The 25721-nt window shown below is 42.9% G+C and overlaps 2 protein-coding genes across 9 annotated transcripts; both read right to left on the bottom strand.

Moving 5' to 3' along the window:
- Window positions 1–860: 860 nt before the first annotated feature.
- LOC119223136 (plakophilin-1) lies at window positions 861–11441 on the bottom strand. 2 transcript variants are annotated; one of them, XM_037480259.2, is made up of 15 exons: window positions 11120–11441; window positions 9282–9400; window positions 7086–7265; window positions 6756–6949; window positions 6348–6492; window positions 6051–6258; window positions 5788–5956; window positions 5260–5377; window positions 4383–4550; window positions 4090–4266; window positions 3579–3732; window positions 3275–3461; window positions 2761–2845; window positions 2047–2159; window positions 861–1943 (listed from the first exon to the last, which is right to left on the bottom strand). In XM_037480259.2, the coding sequence occupies exons 1-14, from the start codon at window positions 11295–11297 to the stop codon at window positions 2085–2087; spliced, it is 2157 nt and encodes a 718-aa protein (XP_037336156.2). In that variant the 5' UTR covers window positions 11298–11441; the 3' UTR covers window positions 861–1943; window positions 2047–2084. The 2 variants fall into 2 exon arrangements, with proteins under 2 accessions (XP_037336156.2, XP_062420797.1); XM_062564813.1 differs by lacking the exons at window positions 9282–9400; window positions 11120–11441 and adding an exon at window positions 7557–7990.
- A 3689-nt stretch (window positions 11442–15130) lies between these two features.
- Window positions 15131–25253, bottom strand: tead3a (TEA domain family member 3 a). 7 transcript variants are annotated; one of them, XM_062564801.1, is made up of 14 exons: window positions 25057–25253; window positions 22031–22273; window positions 19377–19441; window positions 19106–19168; window positions 18953–19015; window positions 17861–17872; window positions 17338–17448; window positions 17181–17224; window positions 17039–17097; window positions 16816–16949; window positions 16565–16735; window positions 16205–16345; window positions 15953–16105; window positions 15131–15666 (listed from the first exon to the last, which is right to left on the bottom strand). In XM_062564801.1, exons 2-14 carry the CDS (start codon window positions 22035–22037, stop codon window positions 15553–15555), a joined length of 1137 nt encoding a protein of 378 aa, XP_062420785.1. In that variant the 5' UTR covers window positions 22038–22273; window positions 25057–25253; the 3' UTR covers window positions 15131–15552. The 7 variants fall into 7 exon arrangements, with proteins under 7 accessions (XP_062420785.1, XP_062420790.1, XP_062420791.1 ...); XM_062564806.1 differs by lacking the exon at window positions 25057–25253 and adding an exon at window positions 24900–25040; XM_062564807.1 differs by lacking the exon at window positions 17861–17872 and having other exon boundaries at window positions 25057–25252.
- Between the last annotated feature and the right edge of the window lie 468 nt (window positions 25254–25721).

Raw genomic sequence — 25721 nt, 5'->3', positions numbered from 1 at the left:
CTTCATTAGCTACTGGGGGGATTTAAATCTCACCAAACAGGCTTCGGTCAGACCCTCACACCCAATGCACTAAATGGAAGGGAAAGGCTTCTCCTTTTGTTTTCTTAGTCAAAGGGCGGCACAAACGGTGGAAAACGCCGGGTGGAATGATAGCTCGGAGCTCAATTACTTCAAGAGATATACAAGAAAATAAGTTATATATATATGTGCCCATAGTTTGGAACTTGGTGAGCAAAATAAATTACTTTAACATTGTTAAAGAAAAGACCACCACTTACAATGTTGTGTTCACATGTGTTATTTATTCTATTTACAGAGGGGAAAGCTCCTTGTTATATGCCACAAAAAAAATACATTCTAAACAATACTGACAACCTTCCCGTGAGGTAAATGAGCCTCGGCAGGAATATATGTATAGTAAGTCTATATACTTTTCAACCAGAGGGTCTGCTGCAGTGTATTGTAGCCTTGGATAATCCCACACTGATCTCATGTCTCTGCTTTAGTGATTTGTAATGCTGTCTTTCAAATGCATTGTGTGAGTTACGGGGATTTAAAAACGGTTTTTAGTATATGTAACTTTAAAACGTTTAACTGAGGAACTGAATGTTTGTTTCAAATAAAAAAAATGTTTGTGTAGTTAATTTCACTTCAGGTGTGATCATAATTCATTACACTAATGTTTAAGGGTGCAACCCCTTCATTATCTCTTGAGTAACTGCTGTAAAATCACATCAACAAACACTTCAAAGACAATCAGTTTGCATCCTGCACCTAAACCGGTCCACTGTGGATACCTTTAAACCTTTAAAAGTTTCACTGACTTTTTTATACATAATCAAAGGGAATGGACATAGCTGGTGTTACATGTTGTGCACATTAGTCCATTACTTCGCTTTCTCCAATTTCTCAGTTTACGCAAGAGAACAACAAGAAAACAAACAGAAACAAATTACCATGCAGTTTGTACATTTCAATAGGCAAGTTTACCAAAAGGTAACAGCAAAGAACAAGCAGCTGGAAAAAAACAGCCCAAAATTCTCAAAACACTACATTAGTTTTTATAAAGACACACAACAAATAGCGTGTGTAAGAATGACATACAGGGCTTTGCAGGGCACATAAAACCTGTTTGATGTTTTTGAAATATATCAGGTAGATGTATCGTGTTACCTTTGGACAGGGCACCGCTCCCCGTCTCCCTGGATTTGTGCTTAGTTAAACTAACTGGCTGCTGGTTGCACCTTCACCTACAATGAACAGATGTAACAGCGCCATCTTCTCATCAACTCAGAGTTAAAAAATAAACAGGTTTCCCCAAATGCGGAACAATTCATTTATCTATTTTTGCAGTTTTTTTTAGAAAGGGGTTTATAGAATAATAAACTAAAAATCAAAGAATGAAACAAATAACAGGACAAGAAAGAAAAACAAAAAAATCCAAGTGGATGTAGAAGGTTTCATCCAATAAAACGGTAATACAGACAATCTCTTTTGTTTTTCATATATTTTCCTTATTTCTTGGCTGCTCAGACTTCAAGGCCACAATAGATATTTCATATTTTAGCCACTGCACATTTGAAAACATTGCTATTCATGAATTTCAAAATAACTGCTGCAGCTCACTGGCCAGAAGAACTGAATTTCTGCACATGCACACTTTGCCTGACAGAAACACATTCACCTCTTTATATACATGGGCAGAAACATATCTAAATTAAATACATAAAGCGCAGATTATTCATGAAAGCCAAAGCTGTCTTATGAATGTTTTACATATGTGGTGCATACTCTCGAAAGTATGTATCACGTATGATTCACCCTCAATGCAAATGCTCTTTCAACAATGTCATTATGTGAATAACATAATTCTACCCTTGGGTGTGGCCGCAGAAGCGTCTTAACATGCTGATTTCCGTCTGAAAGAACACACATGAAAAAACCTGCAGGGGAGGAGAAACAAACAGACGGTTTGAATCCCTTTATAAGACAAATTCTGCAAAATGGGCATAAATCCACATAGAAGAATGCCCAGACAAAGCGTACCTCTTAGACTGCGCGGCTCTGTTCCACGTTCAGCGCGCTCACTCGTAAACTTGCATCGACTTCTGCACGGCTGTAGTGACGTCATTAACAAAAAGTGATTTAGCCATCCCCAGCTTAGGATCAGAAAGAAAGAAAAAATATTAGTTGAAGGCGTCACACAGACAAACAAACACAAACACACACACACACACACAAACTCTTACTAAAAGCAAATGCACTGTGCCGGCAACTTTAGTGGAGCCTTGTGCCAGTCATGGCAGTGTGAGAACCAGAAGGTCTTCCATCTCTCGCTACATGTTGTTCTTGATTTATGGAATGTTTAGGCGTCGCTACCGTTCATATCATGCGTGCAAGCACGCTTGCTCATGCTCATACTCAAACATCATGAATATGCATTCTGACTGTCCTCCTTCCTTTCATGACTCCCGTCTTGACCTCTTCTCCGTCTCCCTCCTATGTGTTACTCCTCCCATAATGGACAGTGAGCATCAAAAACCAGTCGGCCGACATTCCAGTGTGACTGTTTCTGTATTCACTTAACTTCTGGGTGAGGCAGGAGGGAAGGGAAAGTGATGTGTGTGTGTGTGTGTGTGTGCGCGCCAGAGGCAAAATAATGAAACGCACCCTCGTTTCAGCTGGGCCCTCCATCTGCTTGTACGCTTGTTAAAGCTCCAATCCTTCTTACAGACAGCAATTCAGATCTTCCTGACTTACCTTTTTCACAACGCCTTGAAAACTCTTCTCGTTCCATAAGCTGTAGAGCAGCTGGGAAGCTGCTTTGCTCGCTTTTGGAAAAGACCTAGAGGCCACAGAGAAGGACAGTAGTTATTATGGAAAGAGCAGGAACGATGGATGAGGCAAACACCAGCAAACACCGGCCAAAGGCAGCCATAACAACTGCAACAGGCTAAATTCAAAGGTTTCTTGATATAGCTTTGTTGGGAAAAGGAGGAATGCCAGAAAATATATTCTGTGGAAGATATCACATTGCACCTCCACATGCTGTGTTCTGATTTCAGGAATTTGGATTGGTTGAAAAGGTGCAGTGCGTAGGGTTTGGCGGCATCTGGGCCAGACGTTTCTGATCAACCAACTGAAACGTGTCTTATGTGCCGAACCCGTGTCGCTCCAATAAATGTCAAATTCTAATGTAATCCAAACACAACAACTCTTATTTGGAGGTGATGAAAGAAATATACTTACGGAGATAACATAAATACGAACTCACCCGTTCTCACTGAGGTCAGCGAGGGACGTCACCAGATTATTATTGATGACCTTCTTGCTGACCTCCGTGTCCGCCAGCATTAGACCCCTGACTGTGTTGCAAGCGGTCGCCATAGTTTCGTCCGAGTTTCCCATTTCTCGCGGGCCAGAGGAGAGGAGGCCGGTGAGCTCAGGCAGGATCTGCTTTGCTACGGAGAAGACGAAGGAAACGCACGCCTCAGTTTCATGTGAACGAAACTCCACATGCGTGTTTCTGCACGGTGCCGAAACCACCGTCAGCACCGCATCGCCGTGCTTTCCCTCACCCATGGAGGGCTGCAGACTGCTGGTCCGAGACATGTTGGCCAGCAGGGACACGGCCGTCTTTTGCAGGTTGCGGTTGGGGGACGTTAGAAGACGGGGTATCTGCACCAGAGCCCCCAGCTTTTGAACCAGAATCTGACTCATGGCACTGGACCCCTGGAAGGGAGGCATAAACAAGAAAGAGGGAAACACATCAGCTGGATCTCCCATTTCACTGCAGCGGCCACTATTCACATTGTGACAATAAGTCAAGAAGACTCAGTAAGTGTAAGTAACATTTGCATGCATCTACTTATTAGGTTTTTTTTTTTTCCTCACGTAACTTCTGAATCCTCATATAATAGGAAATAATGAAATAGAACTCCACCCTTTCTCACAAAACCAGTCGAGTTGTGGCATCACTTTCAACCGCATAAAATCTTTTCCTTTAATAAATGAATCCAATCTAATCCCGAATGCCCGTTGACGCCACACACAAACGGTAAGCTGGGTAATTATCTTCTTTATGCTCACCATTCCCTTGTTGGCAGTGAGGTTCTGCAGGGCGCCGCAGCACGCTTCCAGGGTGGCATCTTTCTGGGACGTGCCCAGTAAAGACAAGTAGGTCTGCATGGCTTTGGGGTGGCACAACCCCCCCACCCCTGACGGGGAGCTGTCCTCCGGCATTGCCAGAACGCCGTCAAACGTCCGCTAAGAAGAAAAGATTCAAAAAGGAGTTGAGAAGTGGGAAGGCAGCTTCAACTCAAGCGACGGCGTCATTTTGTCCAAAAAACGTGAGGTGGGAGGGTGTGGCGTTTGATGGCCACCTCTTTCTGAGCCTTGCTGCTCTTGGGGCTGAAGCATCCGATTGTGGGGCTTTTCCTGCCCCCATCTTGGCCCTCTGGTGGAGGTTGGAACTTCTTGAAGCAGCCAGGGGACTCTTCCTCCAGTTGGTAGGTCAAGTTATGGAGGATGCATGCACAGTTCTCCACAGACTAGAGGAGAGGTTGACTACACTGTTAATGCACTTGAGAGCATGACAGTTCTATCTTACACCTTAGTTGCCATATCTATGTACATTTGCCAGTGTGTTTGATGAGAAATTAGTACAAATACAATGAGCCTTTTTGCTGAAGATAAATTATACATCAAGCACTTGAAATCCATTCAAATAAAAAAAAGAAGACCTCACCATGAACTTTACTGAGCTCAGCATTGCTTCTCTCTCTCACACACACACACACACACACACACACAGCATATCTCATACTCTGCTGCTTCACAAAGAAGTCTGTGTTACAGAGTACTAACACAGACATAGAATTAAGCACACGCCCAAAACTTCCACAAATGAGCGGGTGCACATAGGAGCAGGCAGCCGGATATATAAACATTGTGACTGTGCCTGAATTTACCTGCTTATACATGTGTGTTTGCAGAAGTGTGTGTGTGTGTGAGTTTGTTTACTTTTGATGTGTGTGTACATGTGCCTAATCATTTTAGAATGTGGAGTGAGCATGTTTCTCTGTGAGAGACATATGACACATGTTGCAAAGGGAAATGTCAACAGATCTTGAATAATCTCTCTGAATATTTGGAAATTAGGACTATAAAGTATAAAGAACAAAAAGTCAGTTTATAAAAGATGGAGAACAGAGAAACGTATGATGCAGTCTGTGGGCAAAGCCTTTGATTTAAGCGTACCGTGTCATCAGGGTTTTCCTCCGCCACACAGGACTGGACGTAGTTCATGAGGGAGTCGATGAGGCCACGGCACTGTCTCATCGCCTCCCGCGCTTTCTTTTGGGAGCAGCTCAGGTTCCTGCACACATTCAAAATCATTCATTTAAGTCCGAAAAGGAAACACTCATTACATTCCAGCCACACCATGTCTGGAATATAATAGCAGACACAGAACTGTGAGGGCCAGCACACCAACACACCCTGTTATTAAACTTGATTAAGGAGATTAGGCCCGACGTGCACAGAAGTCATGAGTACCGGTGGAAAGTGAGTTGCAACAATTAATTTACAGTTACAGTGCTTAACTGACAACCTGTCAGTAAGGGTGCAACTCTGTGTCACACGTTTAAGCAAAAAAAACTTCAAATAACAGAAATTAATTGAAAGAGAATTAGAGCTTTGCAGTTTATGAATCCGTGTCTGGCAAAAATGTCAATTTAATGTAATCCATGTAACTTTTGTTATTTGCTCAAAAAAAAATGTTCCCACCGCAGGCACCCTGTGGCGCTGTGGAAGACATCGGGGTGTATGTTGTTGTTGGCACAGCTGTCTGACCAGCAGGTGAACGGCACCACCACGTTCTCAGTCAGCGCAGGCAGAGCCGTAGTTATGAGCTCTCCCTTCAGCTCGTCGGCAGAGGACAGGTTCCACAGCAGGCCTTTGTGGGGGGAGATTAGTACGAGCATTAAAAAAAGGATGTGGATTTTAGTAAACTGAGCCACACTTGCACCCGATATTTTCATATACCGTACCAGTAATTTGTTTCTGGGTCTCGGTAGAATCCGTCTCCTTTAGCAGCTGCAGGGCCTTAGCTATGCCGCCGCAGTGCTGAACCTCCAGCTTGTTGTCCTGGTTTTTGAACACCAGGTTCCTCAGAGCTCCAGCAGCGGCCTGGCTCACTCCAGGGTTGGGGCTCCGCATCAGGGCCACAAGACCAGGGATGCCTCCCAAATGAAAAACCTGCAATGTGAAAACGTGGAAGGATTCTTTGTTGAATTTATGGCCTTTATTGGAGAGCGCTCGGTTTATTTGAGTGCAAGGGCTCCAACCTCCTGTTTGGTGCCGTCCTCTTTGAAGCTTTTGTGTTGGATGAAGGTGGCTCCACACTGTTGGTAGTCCTCATCGGGGGAGGACAGGAAGTCTACAGCCCGATCCAGTGTCATGTCTGACACGTTCACAACACTGTTTATCTTGCTGAAACAGGCAAATATGAGAGAAAGGTGGAAATGAGATACTAGGAGTTGGATTTGATTCATCTGAAAGATATTGGCAATGTTCTTTTGTCATATTAAAACATTCCAGCAAATCAATGGCTCAGGGTAAGTCTTATTTAGAAGCACAGAACTGAAATACTGGTATAATGCACAATACATGCAATGAGATGTAAGATGTGCAGATGTGCCCATTTCGACCTCTTTGTACTGCCCAAAAATGTCGGGGAAAGTAGGTGAACTCACGAGGATTCCTGCGCTATCTTGGAGTGTTTGATGGTGCCCATCTTTCCGTCGGTGAGAATCTGGGCCGAAGGCGTCTGGAAGATAGGATTCTGGCTGTTGGAAATCGGAACGCTGCTGGTCCTAGAATAGGAGCTGTGTCGGTTTTGTCGAGTCTGGAAGTTGTTCTGGCTTTGGTACACCTGGCCTTTGGCTCTCTACAGGAAAAAAAAGGGAAAAACAGAGCAAAAACACAATGTTAGTGTGTATGGTTAGTATGGCACTGTGGGGAACTTATGTTATTTGTTTAACAGTGGCGGTAAACATGGACTGGCAGTGACATAATATGATCACCATGACGGGTGCAGCAGAAAATGAAGGTGCCAAAACGGGGTCACTACGGGCAGATTTCATCCCGTTGGCACTATGGGTCCAGTTGTTGGTGTTGACCTGTTGATCCCATATGCCGGAGTTGGTGGCGTGTCTTCCTCCCCAGGTTCTAGCGGACACAATGCGACTCTTCTGAGTATGTCCCTAAAAAGAAGAAATCAATGACAGGACGGTTTTTGAATGGAACATTTCATAAGTGTGGCTTGGTGATATAGAGAAGATCAAATCATTACAATATCTTTGACCAAATACCTCAAATATTGACCTGGGGACAATATGGTAGTTTTCATAAGAGAAATATACAACAATATGTTTGATAAATAATCAGTAATGTGGATTAGATTTAAAAAGACACATTATAGGATATACAGTATACACGTGCTAGTAGTGCTGGCAATGACAAACAGAAGTGCCATTCAATGCTAAATCACTTACTCTTCTGTAACAAAAATCCAGGTGACAGAAAGAAAAAAAAGTAGGTAGTCCCATTTCCTCTACAACAACTCTCAAAGAGGTTCCCTTTAAACCAAGACAAATACATTTGACCCGGCTCAAAGCCCACATACCTCATCGCTGTCTCAGTTTACGGTGAAAGCAATGGAATGCAGCAAAACAATCGCACACACCGGAGCAACGTAATATCCGTCATTGGAGACCAACTGAAGCGGTTTCGTTAACAGACTGCCGGCCCGGGCGAGCAGCTTCTCACAGAGGTTCTTTGTGTGAGCAGGTCACAGCAGACTCTGCACTCCCTGAACCTTTTATCACAATCGCAACTAACCGCCTAAATCTCACGTAACTGCACCCGTGTTCATGTTCTTTTTGAAACTGTGTTTTAGCTTTTGCTGTGTGTACAAAGTACACTATTAAAGCTTTACAGCAGGAAAGAATCTTGGCAAAGTCCGATAACTGAACATGTGTAATGCTGAACATGTGTAATGCTGAACATGTGTAATGCTTTAATGATGAGTTACTCTCACCAATAGAACTATTTCTTGCCAATTGTTTTATTTAGAAAACTGACACTGATTGTGGGAGTCTAACCTCTTTCAAACCGGACTGGTTGCTTAGTTACCAGCCATGCTCGCTACTAGGCAACAAAAGCCTGGAGGAGGGAGGATCAACAAAAACGTTTGATAAGAACGCAGCATGTTGACTTTCAGATAGCTTCATGCTCCCTTTTTTGGATAAAAGCCCGATTGAGCCAGCATCCTGATATCAGAAGAAGGACAAGGGGGGGGGGGGGCGGATGGAAAATAAGCAGCGTAAAAAGAAGCGATGCGTCGCATTTACGAACAAAAGCATTGCTGTTACAACTAGAAAATGCATTTCCTGCTGAAAATGCACTGCAATGCTCAAAGCTGAAATTAATTTCAGAAATGGCTGAAAATACAGAAATGAGAAAAGCTGAAAAAAGGGTTGGAAAGCCAAAAGGGAGCTGAACATTTTAATATTTGAACGGTTCTAATAGCTGAAAGAAGTTGAATAAAGATTTGAGGAACAATACTTGGGGGGGGTATGTCACTAGCAATATAATAGAACGGAAGAAATATAAGACACGCATTAACTCGGTCACATTTTAACAGTTAGTAATATTGAGTTAAATGATTGCTTTGTAATAATACAATTAGTTTTGTTCCATCACTCAAAACATTTCTATAGTTGACATTGTCATTCACTACAGCAATTGTAATACTTGCTTTACTGATGAAAGTAATTGACATCTTTTACCAGGTCATTGAAGTACTCATTTTGTCGTTGACAGTGGCTCAACACAATAGAAACGTAGGGTTCGGGTTAGCACACTACCATGACATGCCTCAGATCCCTGTCAGTATGTGAGGCGAGTATTGCAAATGAGTTGAACTCAAGCTGACTCTTAGTGACAAGACTGACAATATATATATATATATATATATACACACATATGATTTGTCAATTTCCAAATTAAATCCCCTTTGGTCAATAAGACACTGGCCATTAAACCATGTGACTAGTGGCTACACAAGCTTCAACCAGCTGAAGTACAGTAAAATGTCTCATTGAATAATGTCCTAAATCCCCTGTGACTGACAGGTGCCTCCTAATGAGAACAGGAATATTAAATTCCATCTTTGTCTACACCCCCCCCCCCCCCCCCCCACGAGGAGAAACCATTACCGCTTTGCTCTGGCCTGTTGACAGACTGGAGTTGTTGCGGCTGAAGGTGCCGTTCGCTTTGGACGGAGAAAACTTGAATGCTCCGGACTCATGTGACGTCCAGTTGTTGGGAGTCGGGCCTGTTGAGAGATGAGAAGTACGAGAACTGAAATGAACAACTGAGTCACACAGAGAAGACGACAGCAGGATTGGGAGACAATGAGTCAAAAATGGGACTAAGCCAAAAATCTGAAACACACCCCAACAGTTTAATGTTGTCATGGTGATAAGAAGAATGACAATCAAAAACGTAGGGCAAAAAGTATGAACCTAAAAATGTTATCTTTTTGTAGGAATCATTTTAACAGCGTGTTTTACTTGCTATTCATTACTGATTTTATATTGTTTTATAATTTATGTGAAATAAATGTGTCCTCCACAGGTTTATGGTTGACAAAATAGCATCCCAAAGTTGTATAAAAAACATTTAATTCAGTTTGACAATTAAAGATTTGATTAAAATAAAAAATAAAAAATCAAATTCTAAAGAGATATATTCATAATAGATTCCAGAAATGTTCTCTTCTTTCACTTTATTAGGTATATTCTGAATTAAATTGCTTTCTATTGGCCTCATTTTTGTAAATTGCAAAAGTGCAGTGAACTGATGAGGACTGTTTTGTCAGTAGATTTAAAAAAATAATCATTTGAGCTTTATCGGAACAAGAATTTTCCAATTTTTTTAAAATTCAAATAATGTTTTATCGACCACTCTTTAGTTAATTTAAGTAATTAATATTAACTAATCATTTTACTGGTTGTGTCATCAGAAAGACATTTACACAAAACCTTTACAGGTTACAAATGACATCATTAAATAAAACAGACTCACGTGTTTTGGTTAGTCTGTCTGGTGATTCATGGGAACGAGAGCCATCCTACTATATTGTGCCAAAATGTCAGTCTGAGAGTCGCAATTATCAGATTATGGTTGGCAAAACAATGGCACACCAGTCACCATAATCGTACCATAGATTTGAGGAATGGGATTCATTAAAAATGTTTGTATGATATCCGACGCTTTAACCAAATCATGAACATTTAATGCCATTGTAATGAGCTTTAAAATGGAAAGAACATATCTATAAGAGAGTTTTACAGATAGATGTTCCTCCACCTTTAATTCATTTTCCCTTCAGATGTGTCAGGGCACATGGAACCAAAGATGCATGGCTCATTAGGACTGAGCAATAACAGATGCCTAATTTGTCATTTACCAGAAACTTATATTCTGTATGCGGCTCATCTGCTATAAGCACAATAAAAAAAAACTTTGGCCCCACTGTTAAAATTAAGAGGCGCCTCAGGAATAGTTTTTCAGTGTTTCACTACTGTCGTGTGATTTATAGACATGTGTCCTGGGCAAAAAATCGCTTGTCAACATAAGCTTAACTTCCTTTCTTAGACCATTTATGTTAAGTAATGACTCATTTATGTCCCGGTCCACTTCATCCCATCTCAACCGCCGCCGCGCTCATTTCACAAGATACACAGATTTCATTTGGTAATGTTTTGGTCGATCTGTGTAATGTCTGTTGCAGTAGAAGCCAAACACCGGGGGCTGTTTTGAAACTTTGAAAACGAGCCAACAAGTTCACTGAAACCCGCACAAGTTGTTGCTAGGACACGCCTTTTTAGGAAAGTGGTATGACGCATAAGTCCCAGGAAAAAACCGAAGCCATTATATGCAAAAGCGCAATCAACCGGCTTTGATGCACGGAAGTTAACAAATAAACAAGTCGTCTATTGGACTCATCCTTATATATATATATGCAGCTGTTTGAAGGCATTCTCCCTACTTATTGGGGACGTGGTGCTTTTGCTGCCCGGCTTGGACTTGCTCCTCTTGATGGTGTCCACCTGATCCAGCACGCGCTGCGCTCCTGCGTGCAGCTTGCCGTCGGAGGGCAACGCGAGCGACGTGTCGTCAAATCCCCGGTGTCTCATGGCAGATCGCAGCGGGTCCGCAGCCATCATCTTCCCAGTGCGGCGCCCTGTTCCCCCCCGAGAAAGATTCAGTTAAAAAAAAAAAGTAAAACAAAAGCTTCCAAATGGAGCGCAGACTACGCGGGAGGACGAGTGCGGACTGAGCCAGGTGTCCAGGAGGGTGAATGTGTCAATAGCAGAAGAGGTGAACACCCTAGGGACCGCGCCCTCGTTGAGGCGGGGCCGGGCGGGGCGGGGCATCGGCGCATGGAGTAGAGCACAGTGTGCGGGGCGGGGCTAGGCCGGGCGGGGCGGGGCCGGGGCATCGGCGTATGGAGTAGAGCACAGTGTGCGGGGCGGGGCTAGGCCGGGCGGGGCGGGGCCGGGAGGGGCGGGGCATCGGCGTATGGAGTAGAGCGCCGTGTGCTGTGTTTGCACTGCCCAAGTATGGCTGAGAAACTTGTGTTACATTTTATGTTACTTTGTTTTCCCACACAACGTTATTTATGTGTTATCTATATATGTATACATATACACATATGTATGCTATACATATATGTATAATATATATATATATATATCATTTATATTTACTAAATACTTTACTTGATCAGGTTTTATAAGAAAACTCTTTAACAGGGACACATTTTATATTGTAATAAATCGTTGAGGTTTAAAGTCTTTATTCTATTTTGAGAATTTTGGTATCACTATTGATAGGCCACTACTCACCTTTTGCTGATAATACTTGATGTTCATGGTGACTTAGTGGTAGCTAAAAAGTAAAAAGTGGTTGCACCGTTACGTATTTATTTTGTAATTATATAAGGGATGTAAAAGATGGAAAGCTAATGACAGGTGAAAAAGAAATATAGCATAAATTACATGTTCTCTGTTGAACCGGATTATTTTGGCTCAGTTTCTGCAGCTGACACTTTCCCACCACACCTTCAACCTCACGCCTGCAAGGCAATAAGTGTATTTACGACAATGCAAGCCAACGTGGATGCACATACACTCTGTATTCCTACCGGGTCTCTATCCGACAGAGGCAGGAACATGAGAACACTGGTTTGATCCACTTAGAATGTAAATGCCTTGAATGAGATTAGAGGCGCAGAACAAAGCAGTATTGTTGGAAGGAGATAATAGAAAACACAAATCCCACGTAGTTCAGTTTAAACCTGATTTATCGGGTTTTAAAAGTGTTTAAAAACTAGTCCTCCACCGGTGCTCCTCCGTGGCTGAACCAGTTACGGGGCAAATCAAAGGCCACGTTGGGAGGCTTACACAGCGAGTACCACACCCAGCTTAAGGACCGTGTCTGTGTCACAGTTTCACCCCACCTGCAGACAGAGAACACAGATAACGTCTGCCAAAAAAAAAAAAAAACACAAGAGTGTGAGGAATAATGGATGTGAACAGCTGTAGCTCACGTATTCACGCTGCAGAACGTCTGGACGAAGCCAGTCAAAACTTAGTCATCATTTCATCCTTCTTAAGAAATGATGCGTCTGTGTTGAGAACACCTTGCATCACAAGCACAAAGTTGTAGATACACATCAAGAGTGTACTCTTATCACTTACACTTTGTACAGAGGGTTAACACATGCAATTTATTACAAATGCTGATCTGGGAAAATACTGAGTATTTTTAGTGTGAGTGTGTCACAGTAGTAAAGGCCTTAAACCTCTTGTTTCTTCTTAATGTTGCACATACAAACAGGCAGTTTTCATGTTGAAAAAATAGAGGGCAGACAATAGGAATAATTCATAGCAACGATAGGAATAATTCATAGCAACAAGTGTATGTCCCTTCAACATTCAGGAACGAGTATTAAACATAGCTTTTCGTTGTCTTAACACACCACCAACGAGAATCTGTTACCTGAGAAAAGCCTAGTTAGTTTAAGATACTGTTCCAACTTGTACCATAGGCTTTTCCTTTGAGGAAACGGCGCCACCTAGCCGGCCAAATGAGAATCGCAACCTTTGTTACGTGATCAGTGTCAGTCAGTAGAGTAGTTCATCTTCGATGACAAAAGTGACTAACATTGTCCAAAGGGCTAAAACAAGTCTCAATTCTGAAGACTGAAAAGGTATCACAGCAGACATTTGTTTATAAAAAAATAATAAAAACACCGGCGAGGACTGGATGTCAGCAATCATATGCGTGTCTGCACACAAGCCTTTTCTACGTGTGAAATTCTGTGGAAAACATCCAGTGGACAGATGTGCCTAATCGATACTTTTGTCTTCAGAGACAAAAACGGATGGCCGCGGCAGTACTTGTACTAAACCTGTGACCAAATATTTACCGGGGTAAAAAAAAAGTTTGGATATGATCTTGTATTTCCTCCAATAGTGAAAATATGACTTAACGTGCAAGGCCAACTTTAATCATTTGGCACAATTCCTTCAACTATCAAAATGTCAAACTATAAATGAACAGATTCAATATGTATGGAGATGTTTTGAGGTTGATTTCCTCTCTCATGCAGGTATGTTTTACTACAAAAACTTGGTTCTGCAAACACCATGTGGTTTTATTGGTACAGCATGAAGGCACTGAGCTAACCGGGTCACAAAAGAAAACGGGATACAGCCAACCAGAGTACACTGATGGGTAAAATATACAGATCAAAATTCTAGCAGACCACACAGTAAAAAGTTTTTTTTTTTGGAGCAGTTTTTACTTTCATAATAATAGTTCAAAGATAATCCTGCCAGAAGAGGGCGTAATACAGGCCATTAACATTTACTATATAAAAAATGCTGGTAACAATGTGTACCAGAAACAAAGAGCATCACATAGACCAGAACAGAAAAAAAGGCAAGTGTAAGCTGGATAATTTGTTAGTGAGATCAGACACAAATATTTCCCAGTGCACTGTGGGTAACTGTAGTGTTGTCTGTACCATACATCACTTTGCATACACCAAAAAGATAAAACCTAAACACCCATAATTTCTCAGGTTTAGAGTAAAACGTCTAGCTGTGCTGGTAAAATACAAAGAAAACAAGTCTATTGACCTTGTTTTGGCTTATAAACAACAGTACCATTACAAGTGTAGTGTACACGTCCTATACATCAGTGCTCCTCAGGTTAAGGCTTTATGAACCAAAGCACATTCTTATCCCAACTCACGCAGAGGTAGAAATACTGCAGCGAACCAACGCAGTTAGACTAAAAAAAGAAGAAGAAAAAAAAAAAAAAGAGTATTGTGTAAGTGAACAGTAAAAAGCTAATCGTTTCATTCAAAATGCTGAACTTAAATCTGAAACTAGCAGGGAATTTGTCAGTTTTTCTTTCCAAAAATCAAGCGAGTCTAAATGAAAACACCTTTTGACATTTGAACAAACGATCTCCCTCCCCCCCCCCCCCCCCCCCCCCCCCATACACACTGTACCACGGGGGACCTGGTGAGCACTCATTTTGACAACTCTGACAACTGGTTTCGAATAGAAATACGACTTTTACGTCTTCACATGTAATGAACTGCATTCTAGGAAAAGGCACACCCTTTCATGATCCCAACAGTTTGGATTAAACCAACTGGAGTATAATGATCATCCACCCTGAGCAGGGATGGATGATACGCCATTACAGACTCAATCAAATGTTATCAGACAGCGTGCACAAACTGTAGAAGAAAAAGGCATTGTGGGAGGGTTATGTTAACACTGGTTAAATGATTTGATTGACAACCTATATTCAAACTTGTCTCACATCAGTCACACCGATGATGTAAATGCATATACTTGAAGAGGATATTCATAATCAGTGCACCACAGCTAGATTGTCATTGTATATAAAAGTATATGACAGACAAATATAACGTAATTAACTTGTTTAAGTGAAATTTGGCTCTTTTGCTGGTGTCTTTTCTTTAAAAACATGCTGGTCAGTTAATTCAAATTGATTATTAAAACCCATAAGAACATTGAGAGGCGTGCACAATCAGTTTCCCCACGTGATTTCGAAATTATTCAGCAATTTACCGGAATAATTACATTGAATATAATTACAACACATGCTGATGATTACGCCACGTTTTGGTCAAAATCTATTGAAACAAATTTTAAATTTGCATTGAAGCCATGGCATGTTAGAAAATGTGTGCATAGTTGGCAGCGATGATAAATGCATAAACTTTTAAAAAGGGGTGTGACTATAGTGTGACTGTTGGTCTGTTAAAACTAGTGTGTTTAGAGGAGTGTCGATTCTCTGTGTTGAAACTGGAAATAGTGTTTATGCTGTATGTATCAAAAAGTCTCTGCGTCTCTGCATGCACGCAACGTGCTGCTAGTCGTTAACTAGCCGATAGACATGGTACTGTGCTCCGTGTTCACTGGTGGATACTTCAAACACAAAGGCGATGCACAGCAGAGTCTCCTGAGTTTCTCTGTTGGACACCACCTAGCGGGAGGAAGAGGGGAGAAAGAGGAAACACCGTGTGATCAGGACTTAATAATGAAACATACAAAAAAAAACAGCAGCCCAGAGGTACAGGTGTCAGATGTACACACACACACACACACACACACACACACACACACACACACACACACACACACACACACACACACACACACACACACACACACACACACACACACACACACACACACACACACACACACACACACACACACACACACACACACACACACACACACACACACACACACACACACACACACACCTGTAGGATGGTGAAGTTCTCCAGTACGCTGTTCATCATGTATTTCTCTGGCAGGTGTTTGAGCTTGTGGATGAAGTTGATCATATATTCGCACATGGGGGAACGGTTAATGCGGAACACATACTTTCCCCCTTCCATGTGTGCATATTCCGTCTGAAGAGGAGGAACACACAGACAACACGTGATTTATCTGCATTAATAAATATGGTGGATATGAGATTCCAGAGAAGAAAAAAAGAAAACACTTCTCACCTCAACCTTCTCCACCACCTGCTTGCCAAAGGAGCAGACCTTTGTTGAGACGCTGATGGTGATGTTTTCTGTACCACTGTACTGGCTGCTCACACCGTAGAACACACCAGCGCCCTCCTCGATGTCGCTGCTCAGGTCGGCCTTGAACGAGCACAAAAGGATACAGAGAGTGAGCGACAACAGATACACCCGTCGTATATGTGTCTATTTCAGCCCCTCATTTCTTGTGTCAACACATTGGCTTGCCTCCCCGGTGTGGCTGTAACCCGAGATTGTAAACAAAGTTGCGTAATTTATTATGTGTAGTTGTTAAAAAATGATCTTATCAAAAAAAAAAAAAAAAAGGTTTTCTGTACTGACCCAGAACTTGACGAGGAAGAACGCGTTGCGTGGCCCTTTCTCATAGAGCTCCTTCAGGCCTCCTTTCTTCTCAGAGAACTTATCGTAAATCTGCCTGACATCTATGGACTCCAACACTGGGTCGCTGTAGCCGGGGTTTGATGGGCCAATGAGTACGAAGAGGTGTTTATACTGTAGGGAAAAAGGGAGGAGTGAGAATAGAACACGTATACATTGCTTGTTGCATTACATGACCGTCTGGGTGTCTGTACCATCTCCCGCTCTCTCTGGATCTCCATAAAAGCAGAGTACTCCAGGAGCCGGAGCTTTGCCGAGGCGATGGTTCGGTCTTGCCATACAGGAGCTGCTATGGCTGCAGGTCGTGGGGGAGGCAGAGGCTCGTAGCCTGCCGAACATTTAAACCAGAAAAGGACAGTTAACTTACCCGTAATCATTGTGAGCAACTCAAACCAGAAAGCTTGTGTTCACACTTACTGATAGGCGCCGGGACAGGGGCTGGTAGTGTAGTGTATGACTGTGCAAAGGGCTTAATGCTGCAAAAAAGTAGAAACCCCCAAAAATTAGCAACCGCACAACACTCGCTCCAATTTCAACAAAACCAAAATCTCCCACTTACTCCGGAGGCTGTCCAGGCTGTCCTGGCATAGGGCCGGGCCAAAACTGAGCGAAAGGAAAGAAACGGGACGGATTGTATTACTCAAGAGTTTTACACGGATGGTAGAGAAGAACAGATGGGTGTCTGTATGTGTGCTGCGTTTATGCGCGTTTCTCACTCTGACAGGTGGTGGGAACGGAGTCTGGGGTTTCATGACACTCGCAGACACAATCTGAGCTGATGAGAGGTTGGCTACTGTCTGCAACGCCTTGTCTTTGGATACCTGGTCCTGGACAACAAAGGAAAAGTGGTACGCAATCAACAAAATGGGCCACCGTAAAAAACAAAAACAAAAAACAGTAAAACATTCCAAAGTCAGCAAACCTGCAGGGCCGGTTTAGACAGAAAGCCAGCCAACATATTACAGAGTACTTGAGCATGATGCAGTTACTATGAGGGAAGACAGGACAGAGTGCAAAGCAGATACAGAGGGATGCCAAAGCAGAGGGCGCACCAAGCTAGAAGGCTAAGAGAGCTAACTGGACCGTCACCAGTATCCGTCTAAAGCCACTAAAAAGGGTAATGAGCAGGTTGTTTGGGGTTCGGCAGTAGAACTGCATTGTGGACTAGCAGGTATGTGACGCCAACCACAAAGCACAAAGCCTGAAGCAGAAGATTGTAGTTGTATAATCAAAACTTACCAAGTTCATGGCCTATGGCAAAAAAGACACGTTATTAATTAACTTCAGTACATTCAAAATAACAACAGGGTCACAAATTCACTATTAGGTGAATGAGGAAAAACTCCTTCCTCAGTACATAACACTCTAGGAGACGACTACACCGCTGACCTACCTGGACAAACACTCTTACAGTAAGCTCAAACATATCATATTTGACATTGACAAAACAAGCTACATCCTATTAATCGGTGCTCTGTGCTTACAGCAAATAGACTTCTGGGCGAGTTCTCCAAATTTGCATTGGAGTCAGCACGTTGAATGCATTATGTCACAAAGAACGTTTATTACAGTGAATAGTAAAACCACAAGAAACCCACTTATAAAAAACGGAAAAGATATAAAAGACTGAGGGAAACGTCTTAAGAGTGAAAACGTGGAGATCAGAAATGATTTAAAAGAGAAATCTTTCCTATCATGTGCACATCGATGATGGGCACAGTATAAACTCCCTGTATGTCTGTGTGCATGTGGACATTTATGTTTATTACTAGAGCCATGCACATGTTTAGGTCAATAGAGCCGGCTTTTAGATCTCAAGTAATGATCTGTCCATAGCCAGAGGCCTCTTGGACGAAGGAAAAGGTTAAACATTAATGCCATGCATTATAATAACAGCCACTTTTCCACAAATCGTGATACACTGATGATCTCTCTTTTGCACTGAGCAACGCCAGATGACATCACACACTGACTGAAAGCAGTGTTTAGGAAGCCTGAGCGGGCCACATTCACACAACTAACTCCGTGCCTAATGGTGGGATTACTAATCATGCCTGAATTTTATAGAATTCATCAATTGGTTCCCGTGGTCCTGACTTAGAGAGCTATATAAGAATCCTGATATCGCCACTGCACAAAACGCACTAGTGCTTTGTCATTTACATTTCCCTGCCCTCGTAGTGCATACAGCAAGTAAGACCTCCGCATGGACGCAGAAATCTGCTGTAAGCTCTGACAAATACTTCTGGGGTGACTTAATGTCCACGTTAAGTTGGATTTGGGTGGCATGCAGAGCGAAGCGGCTAGCATACAGTCAGTGAGCATGTGTACCTTGAGCTTAGACTGAATCTCACGAGACTTTCTCTTGGCCAAGACTTGCAGGTGGCTAGAGACCTGACGAAGGACAGAGGATGGGAGGAAAAGGAAAAAGAAGAGGGGATGTGACTACGGAGGGAAGGGAGAGTGGATTGAGTGAGCACCCACCTTGATGCTGGTCTGGTATTCTCGTACCCTCTTACGCGCCAGAACCTGAATGTGACTAGACACCTATGAAAGCAGGGTTACCCGCATGAAAAAAACACACATTCACAGGGTGATTTTACCATTTTAAATAGCCACGGTGCATCCATTAGCATTCGAAAAGGGGGAATAGTTCATTTACGACTAAATACAAAACAAAGCAAGGCGCACACGGCAGAACCTCAATAAAAACACACGTGCAAACAGTGTGGTCCTAAAGAGCAGCTGTGCATACCTGTTTGCGTGTGCGCGTCTTCCCAGTCCGTAGCTTGATATAACGAGCAATCAGCTCATTTCGACCTAGAATAGAGAAAGCAATAAAATACAATAAACCAGAGTGGAGCACTGACACGTTCTGTCGTCACAGCAAGCCGGGCTACACCCAATACAACGCGTGACACTGCTGCAGCAAGGAAAGGGAATCTGGAGTCATTTCACCAAAGCGGATACTATCAAACTGTACAGCGAGATGCAAGTAGGAGCTCAACATTTCTTCTAAAGTTGAAAAAACAAAAAAACAAAACAGCGCTGCCTCTCAATTTGACCAGACAGCCAATAGTCTCTCCATCACATTATGCATGTACGGTTCCATAACTATTCACGGTGCGCTAAAACCGCCCAACAGAGTCGACCAGAGGTGGCAAATCATTTGCTCCAACAATGTGCCAGGTAGCCTTTGTCTGCAGCGCGTTGGCAGACGTTTTTGTAATCCTTCTCATCCTTTACCACTCTGACATCCGGTGCAGCCAACCTTATTTGATCACTGGAACAAGAAGTGCAGTAAGAGCCAACGCCGCCACGATCGATTGCTCCGACGAGGCACTCGATCTCCCGTCCGTGGCAACACGGCGAACCGAGCAACCTCTTTTCTAGTTTGTATCTCGAAAACAAGAATCTTCTTAAGTAGAAGAGTCAGAAAACACCTGGTCAGACCATGAGCCTGCCACGCTTGTAATCACGGTGTAATCTGCAGTGGTCTGGCAATTGTGATGTCACATTCTACTGAAATCCATCCATGTATGAAGCAGACAAAGAGCAGCCTGCCATCTCATTTGAAATGAAGCCAGAATGATATAAAAGTTTAATGCAAATGCACTTTGAGTGAGCGATTTTGAGGCTACTCGTGTAGGCTTCAAATATGCGGTCGCCACAGAGTGCACGATCAGCCCTTTCTTTCTCTTCCTCCCCCGGTTCCCGCCCACACCAGATGATCGGCCGGTCTTTGAATGAGCAACTCCGTGTCTCCCTCCCCCTCCTGCTGCCGATGTCAGTTAGAGAGGGAGAGAGGGAGAGAGAGAGAGAGAGGCTGAAAGGGTAACCAAATGAAGCCTTACGCCACCGCTTCCAAAAGCTTTTATCTTTCCATCACATTGGCACCAACACCCTCGACATCACAATGCTTGTTTCTGGGAAGTGGACAGGAGTCAGCAGAGCCCAGAATTCCTTACGATCAACAGATGGCTCTGACTGGGCCGGGCAGCCCGCTCAGATTCCCAAAACAAGGACACGTGCTCCTTCCTGCGGCCTTCCACTAGTCCAGATAAGCCTGAATATTGGGAGCCGGACGAAAGTTGTTTTACGTGCGTTACTGACACCACAACAAGATAACAAAAAGGCCCGTTAGAGGAGCGGTTAGGAAACAGAATGCGTTGCAACTAGGATTATTCAAAAAGTCCTCCAACATGTTCAACGTGTAATCCCTGTTTCTGGTTTTCAGTCCTAATGCAGATTCCAGAGTGGAGCACCAATCTGTTACAGCGTTATTTTATTGGATTATTAAAATAATGAATTACACACTAATAACTTGGTCTTCAACCATAAATGCACAAATAAATGATTAAAATGTGAAAAAGGATACAATATGTATGTGCAAATATAAAAATAGATTGGCACCACGGTCACAATAACTTAACAAATAACGCTATTTATATCAACGTAGGCCAGATATCAGCATATAACTACACAAATGAATGTGTTTCCTTTCTTTCAATAAAATTAGGAATGAGATTTTCATTAAAAAAAAAGAAGTGTATAAAGAGTTGTTTTTATTTTACCAAAACTGAGAAACTTGATGGGCAGCGGCGCTAAAGAAATTTAAAATCACAAAGCAGATTTGTGTTTTGTTCCTGATCCAGGCATCAGTGACATTTAGTATTTGAACGACATGGCAGATCGTACTCAGCAATATGTTGCTAGATAAATGTGTTATTACTTATTATACTTTAAGCAGAGCCTCCCAAGTAACAAATTGGCTGTCTTAAAAGTTTATTCTCACATGTAAATGTGAGAGTGTGTGTGTGTGTGTGTACCAGTGAGACTATTCCCACTGGTACGTCCCAAGTAAAAAAAATGAAGCTAGGAATGTTGGGCACAGACCAAGTCCTTCCGTGATGTAGGAAGAAACTGTTAAATGAATAAAAGCTGTCCATCGTGAGCAGATCCTCAACATCATTGGAATAACATTACTTTAATAGTGGTCATGCGGCCCAAGAGACCAAAAGAAATCCTAAAGTCATTAGTGACCAGAGGAATGAGCGATCAAGCAACTTCTTTACATTCTTACCGTCCCTGTAATTTTAACCTGCTCCAACCTTTGATCCTGTCAGTGACGGATGCCCTTTGACCTCCAGCTAAACAGCCACCTCCCAAAATACCTGCAGGCAGATCACCTGAGGAAAAGCTAGCAGGACAAGAATGATGCACAGGCCTGGATTTCCAAATGTTTAAAGTGGCTTCAGAGGGACACCCATGGAAAACCCAAACCCTTCAGACAAAGTGGATACTGTATATCATCCTGTAAAACTTAAATGTCACTTTTGATGACACTACTAGAATAGTCTTCAATCAAAACTCATCGTGTTAAAAGGTCAGAAATGTCCGCATCCTCACCATACATCTTCCCCTCGTCAGAAAGTATGATCTTCCTCCTGCCGCAGGGAGGGTATATGGCCAGAGCTTCATGAAAGCTCTGCTCAATGTCTGGACTCCACACTCCCTCTGGGTCGCCATCCAATCCACGGTCCGCCCCATCTCCCGCACCTTCCCCATCGCCGCCGTCCTCCTGCGCCCCATCAGGGCTGCCACGGCAACTCCACTCCGACGCAATGATGACGGCTTGTGACCACAACACACCTGGAAAAACAAAAAGGGAAATACTTTCATCTTAAGTATTTACGACGACGGTTCCCTTCTTCCGATAGCATGCGGTTTACAACGACACTAGCCAATGATGCTTTACTACTAATTAATAGTATATAACTTTTAAAACAACGGCTCCTGGATCCACACAGCAAGGTAGGTGAAAAAAGCAGCTTTTATATTTATAGATGAGATTCCTTTATTAATCACCCATGGGTGAAATTCAGCAGCTCAAGCACAGAGATGGAGTAAAAAAAACTAATGCGATAAATACAAATAATATATATATAAAAATAATGTTTCTTTTAATGTCAGTTCTTCTTGGTAAATGTATACGTATGTAGTAGTTTACAACGTGATACAGGGAACTTTAGGTTTAGTGTGGATAGCCTTGTTGAGATAGATTTTAAATGCAAGGAGTGTTTCTAGAATTTTAAATGTTAAAAAAAACACAAAAAACCTTAAAATACAGTTAAGTTGAAACTCCTGACTGGACATCTTTTAATTTACGTGGCATCAGCACTGAATCACACAAGTGATGTCATCAATCGAATTTATTAAAGAACAGCCACAAGCAATGATTTAGAGCCTGGGAGCATTAGAGCCTAACTCTTTGGTGTCTGGAAACAAGAGTTTATTCAACCCTGTTGGGTTTTGAACGAGGCCGGCGACAGGCAGGTCAATAAATTCAAGAGTGGTCAAACACGCTGCTCAATCAGACAAATGGCGACCGACAGACGGGACCAGGATTAATTTCGCAGCTGCCAAAAGCTACGGCAGATTTCCCGCACTCCACCAAGAGTGAGAGATCAGATTCACCTGATGTTGTTTACGGCCTCCATGCACACAGGGGGTATTCATAGCCCTGGCATTGGGCAGTTATGACATGCAAAACGGCAAAATACTAAGAGCTTGCAAATGTAAAAAGACAACAGCCATCGTCTATGAAGACACCACCAGTTGATCAAGCTAATATGATTACAACCGGAAATTAAACATCTCTTTTCTTTTGGCTGGAGGATGCTCCAAGTCTCCTCAAACACGTGCACACACGCATGCAACGTGAATGTTGCCCGGTGTGTAATGTTTTCCAGAGTGTGGCTAGCATGGTCCCTGCCACAGAGCAACCGCAGAGGATCGGTGCGGCTGCAAGAGCTTCCCCCAGCTGGGGTGGGCTCCTTGGACACTGCTCGGGGCCTTCCCAGTTTGAATCACTGCTGGTGGGGCTGTGCTGTTGCCATGGGGGCCCTTGAGAGATGGTCGGGAGATAGCAATGGCTGAAGCAAAACCGTGGTTTTAAGCAGAAAAGAAAGTTTTGATCTGTAAGTTAGCAACAAGGAAGGTGTTTATGCTATAACTCACATGGCAACAGAATCTCAGCGGTGCCAGAATGATTTCATGTTTTCAGACTGACAAATCTTTACTAGTTAGTTATTGCAAAATAATTTTCACCTACCCAGCTTTCCAATCAAAGATGGAAAGAAACATGAAGTTACCAGTTAACTACTCAATGCCCACACGTTCCAGAGACCTCTTGCTATAAGTACAACGGGAAGCCACTTAAAAAGCAAAGAAGGAAACTAAAAAAAGTTTGTCTTTTCAGCTTTTTGTTCAGAGCAACAAAAAAAAAAGTGTCCACACACACACACACATTTAAAGGGATAAGAAAGTGATTTTATGGAAACGTTACTTTAGCTAACGTTGGTCTCACATTGCAACTTTGGCATCTCACAGCTCACCGGCGGTGGTGATGCGACGTTATGCGCTGAAGGCATAACATAAGTCGGTTTCAATATAGCTCCAGGTGGCCTGAAAGGTCAGACGTTCAGTGCGGAGAAGCCAAGGCATTGAGCTAAATAAAGCTATGAGCTCAGCTAACGTTGACAAGAGACACGCACATTACGGCCTGCCTTTACGCTCCAATTGGAACAGTGACATTATGATCAACTCATCACAGTACTTTCAGATTAACACGGCCACCTCAGCTGACTGCTACGACTACTAAAGTTACTACTACCACCTCATACGCTTGTAGGTTTAAGATAGCATATCGATCCGACTTCGCAGGAGTCTAAAGATTAACGTTGGTTCTTAGTCATAATGTGTGTGCTGAAAACGAACAAAAGGTGTTTCTTTTTTTACACCCCTTCCTCCTGCGTTTTCTGTTGAACCCGTAAAACCAGTCTCACGTGTTTGGGGACACTTTGAAAAACACGAAAGGAATTTTATCAGCTAGCACGTAACGTTGAGGCTAGCTAGGAGAGAGAGAAAAAAAACAAAATCACACTCAACGGCTCGAAGCCGTCTGGTCAACTGTGAGTTGGCAAAATCTGCATTTGGTCCAAAAAGTGTAAAAAAAAAACTAGACCCGACCGTTGTTACCAAACAGTAAAACCCCACAAAGTGTAAAAAGCGGCGTGGTTTTCGATACTTCGGCGGATATTTTACGGACAAGCGCCCCGACAACACTCGAGCTGGCATGCTAGCTAGTTAGCTCGAAAGCTAATAATACCTCTAAAAAAAACTCCAAACTAAGTGCGAGAGACGCCTGAAAAAAAAGTAACCAGCGAACACGGCGACGAGAGGCCGATTGAATGAAAAACAAAAGGGGGGAACCCACCGCAAAACACGAGAGACTCCGAGTCAGCGAAGCCGCAGCGGGGAAAATGCGAAAAATGTCAAATATCCCAAAACTTCCCAGCGCACACGAAGCGAAGCAGCTGCCGCGGCACGAAAGTTTGAGCACACAACAAAGAAGGATCCGCGAGCGCACTCACCTTACTACGGCTCCCTCGGCCCGCGGTGACCGGCGCGCGCTCTCCTCAGCACGGGGCGGGATTCGAAAGCGGTTCGGCTTTATGGATCGCGAGTATTCCCTCGTTAGAAGTAACACAGTTTGACAGTAAAACCAAAAAAAAAAAAAAGGCGGAATGCCAAGTGTGAGTTTGGTATGAAATCAACGCGCCGAGGGGGGAAAAAAAACGCACAGAGGCGTGGCGTCGGAACACGCGCACACGCAAAAGTTTTTTGGGTGTCCCAAACGCAAACTCCTCCCATGACACCGGACTCCTGGTGGAGGAGGAAGAGGGACAGGCGAGGATGGTGGTGGGGTTTTTGTTTTTTAGGTACTGCGCACATGCACTGAGAGTATTCTTTTACAAATGCAATTTTATAACAACAATGCTGCTTCACTCAACAGGTCCCTGCTGATATCCCTTTAACTTATATTGAGGTTTAATTCCTAGATTATTGAGTTTAATCAAGTTATGATGCAGCAAATCCTACCCCTTGACAATTATTTTACTGTCCACAATGACTTATTTGGAGAATAGGCCTGGTAGATTAATTTAAAAGATGTATGCCTCCTTTCTTTATAGGACCAATATTCGTCTGTGTACTAAATACATATTTACATTGTTTTCACAAGAAGAAACATCTATTT

Source organism: Pungitius pungitius, chromosome 1 (genome assembly GCF_949316345.1).
Source record: "Pungitius pungitius chromosome 1, fPunPun2.1, whole genome shotgun sequence".
Classification (NCBI taxonomy): domain Eukaryota; kingdom Metazoa; phylum Chordata; class Actinopteri; order Perciformes; family Gasterosteidae; genus Pungitius; species Pungitius pungitius.
This window is presented reverse-complemented; position numbering and strand designations above follow the sequence as displayed.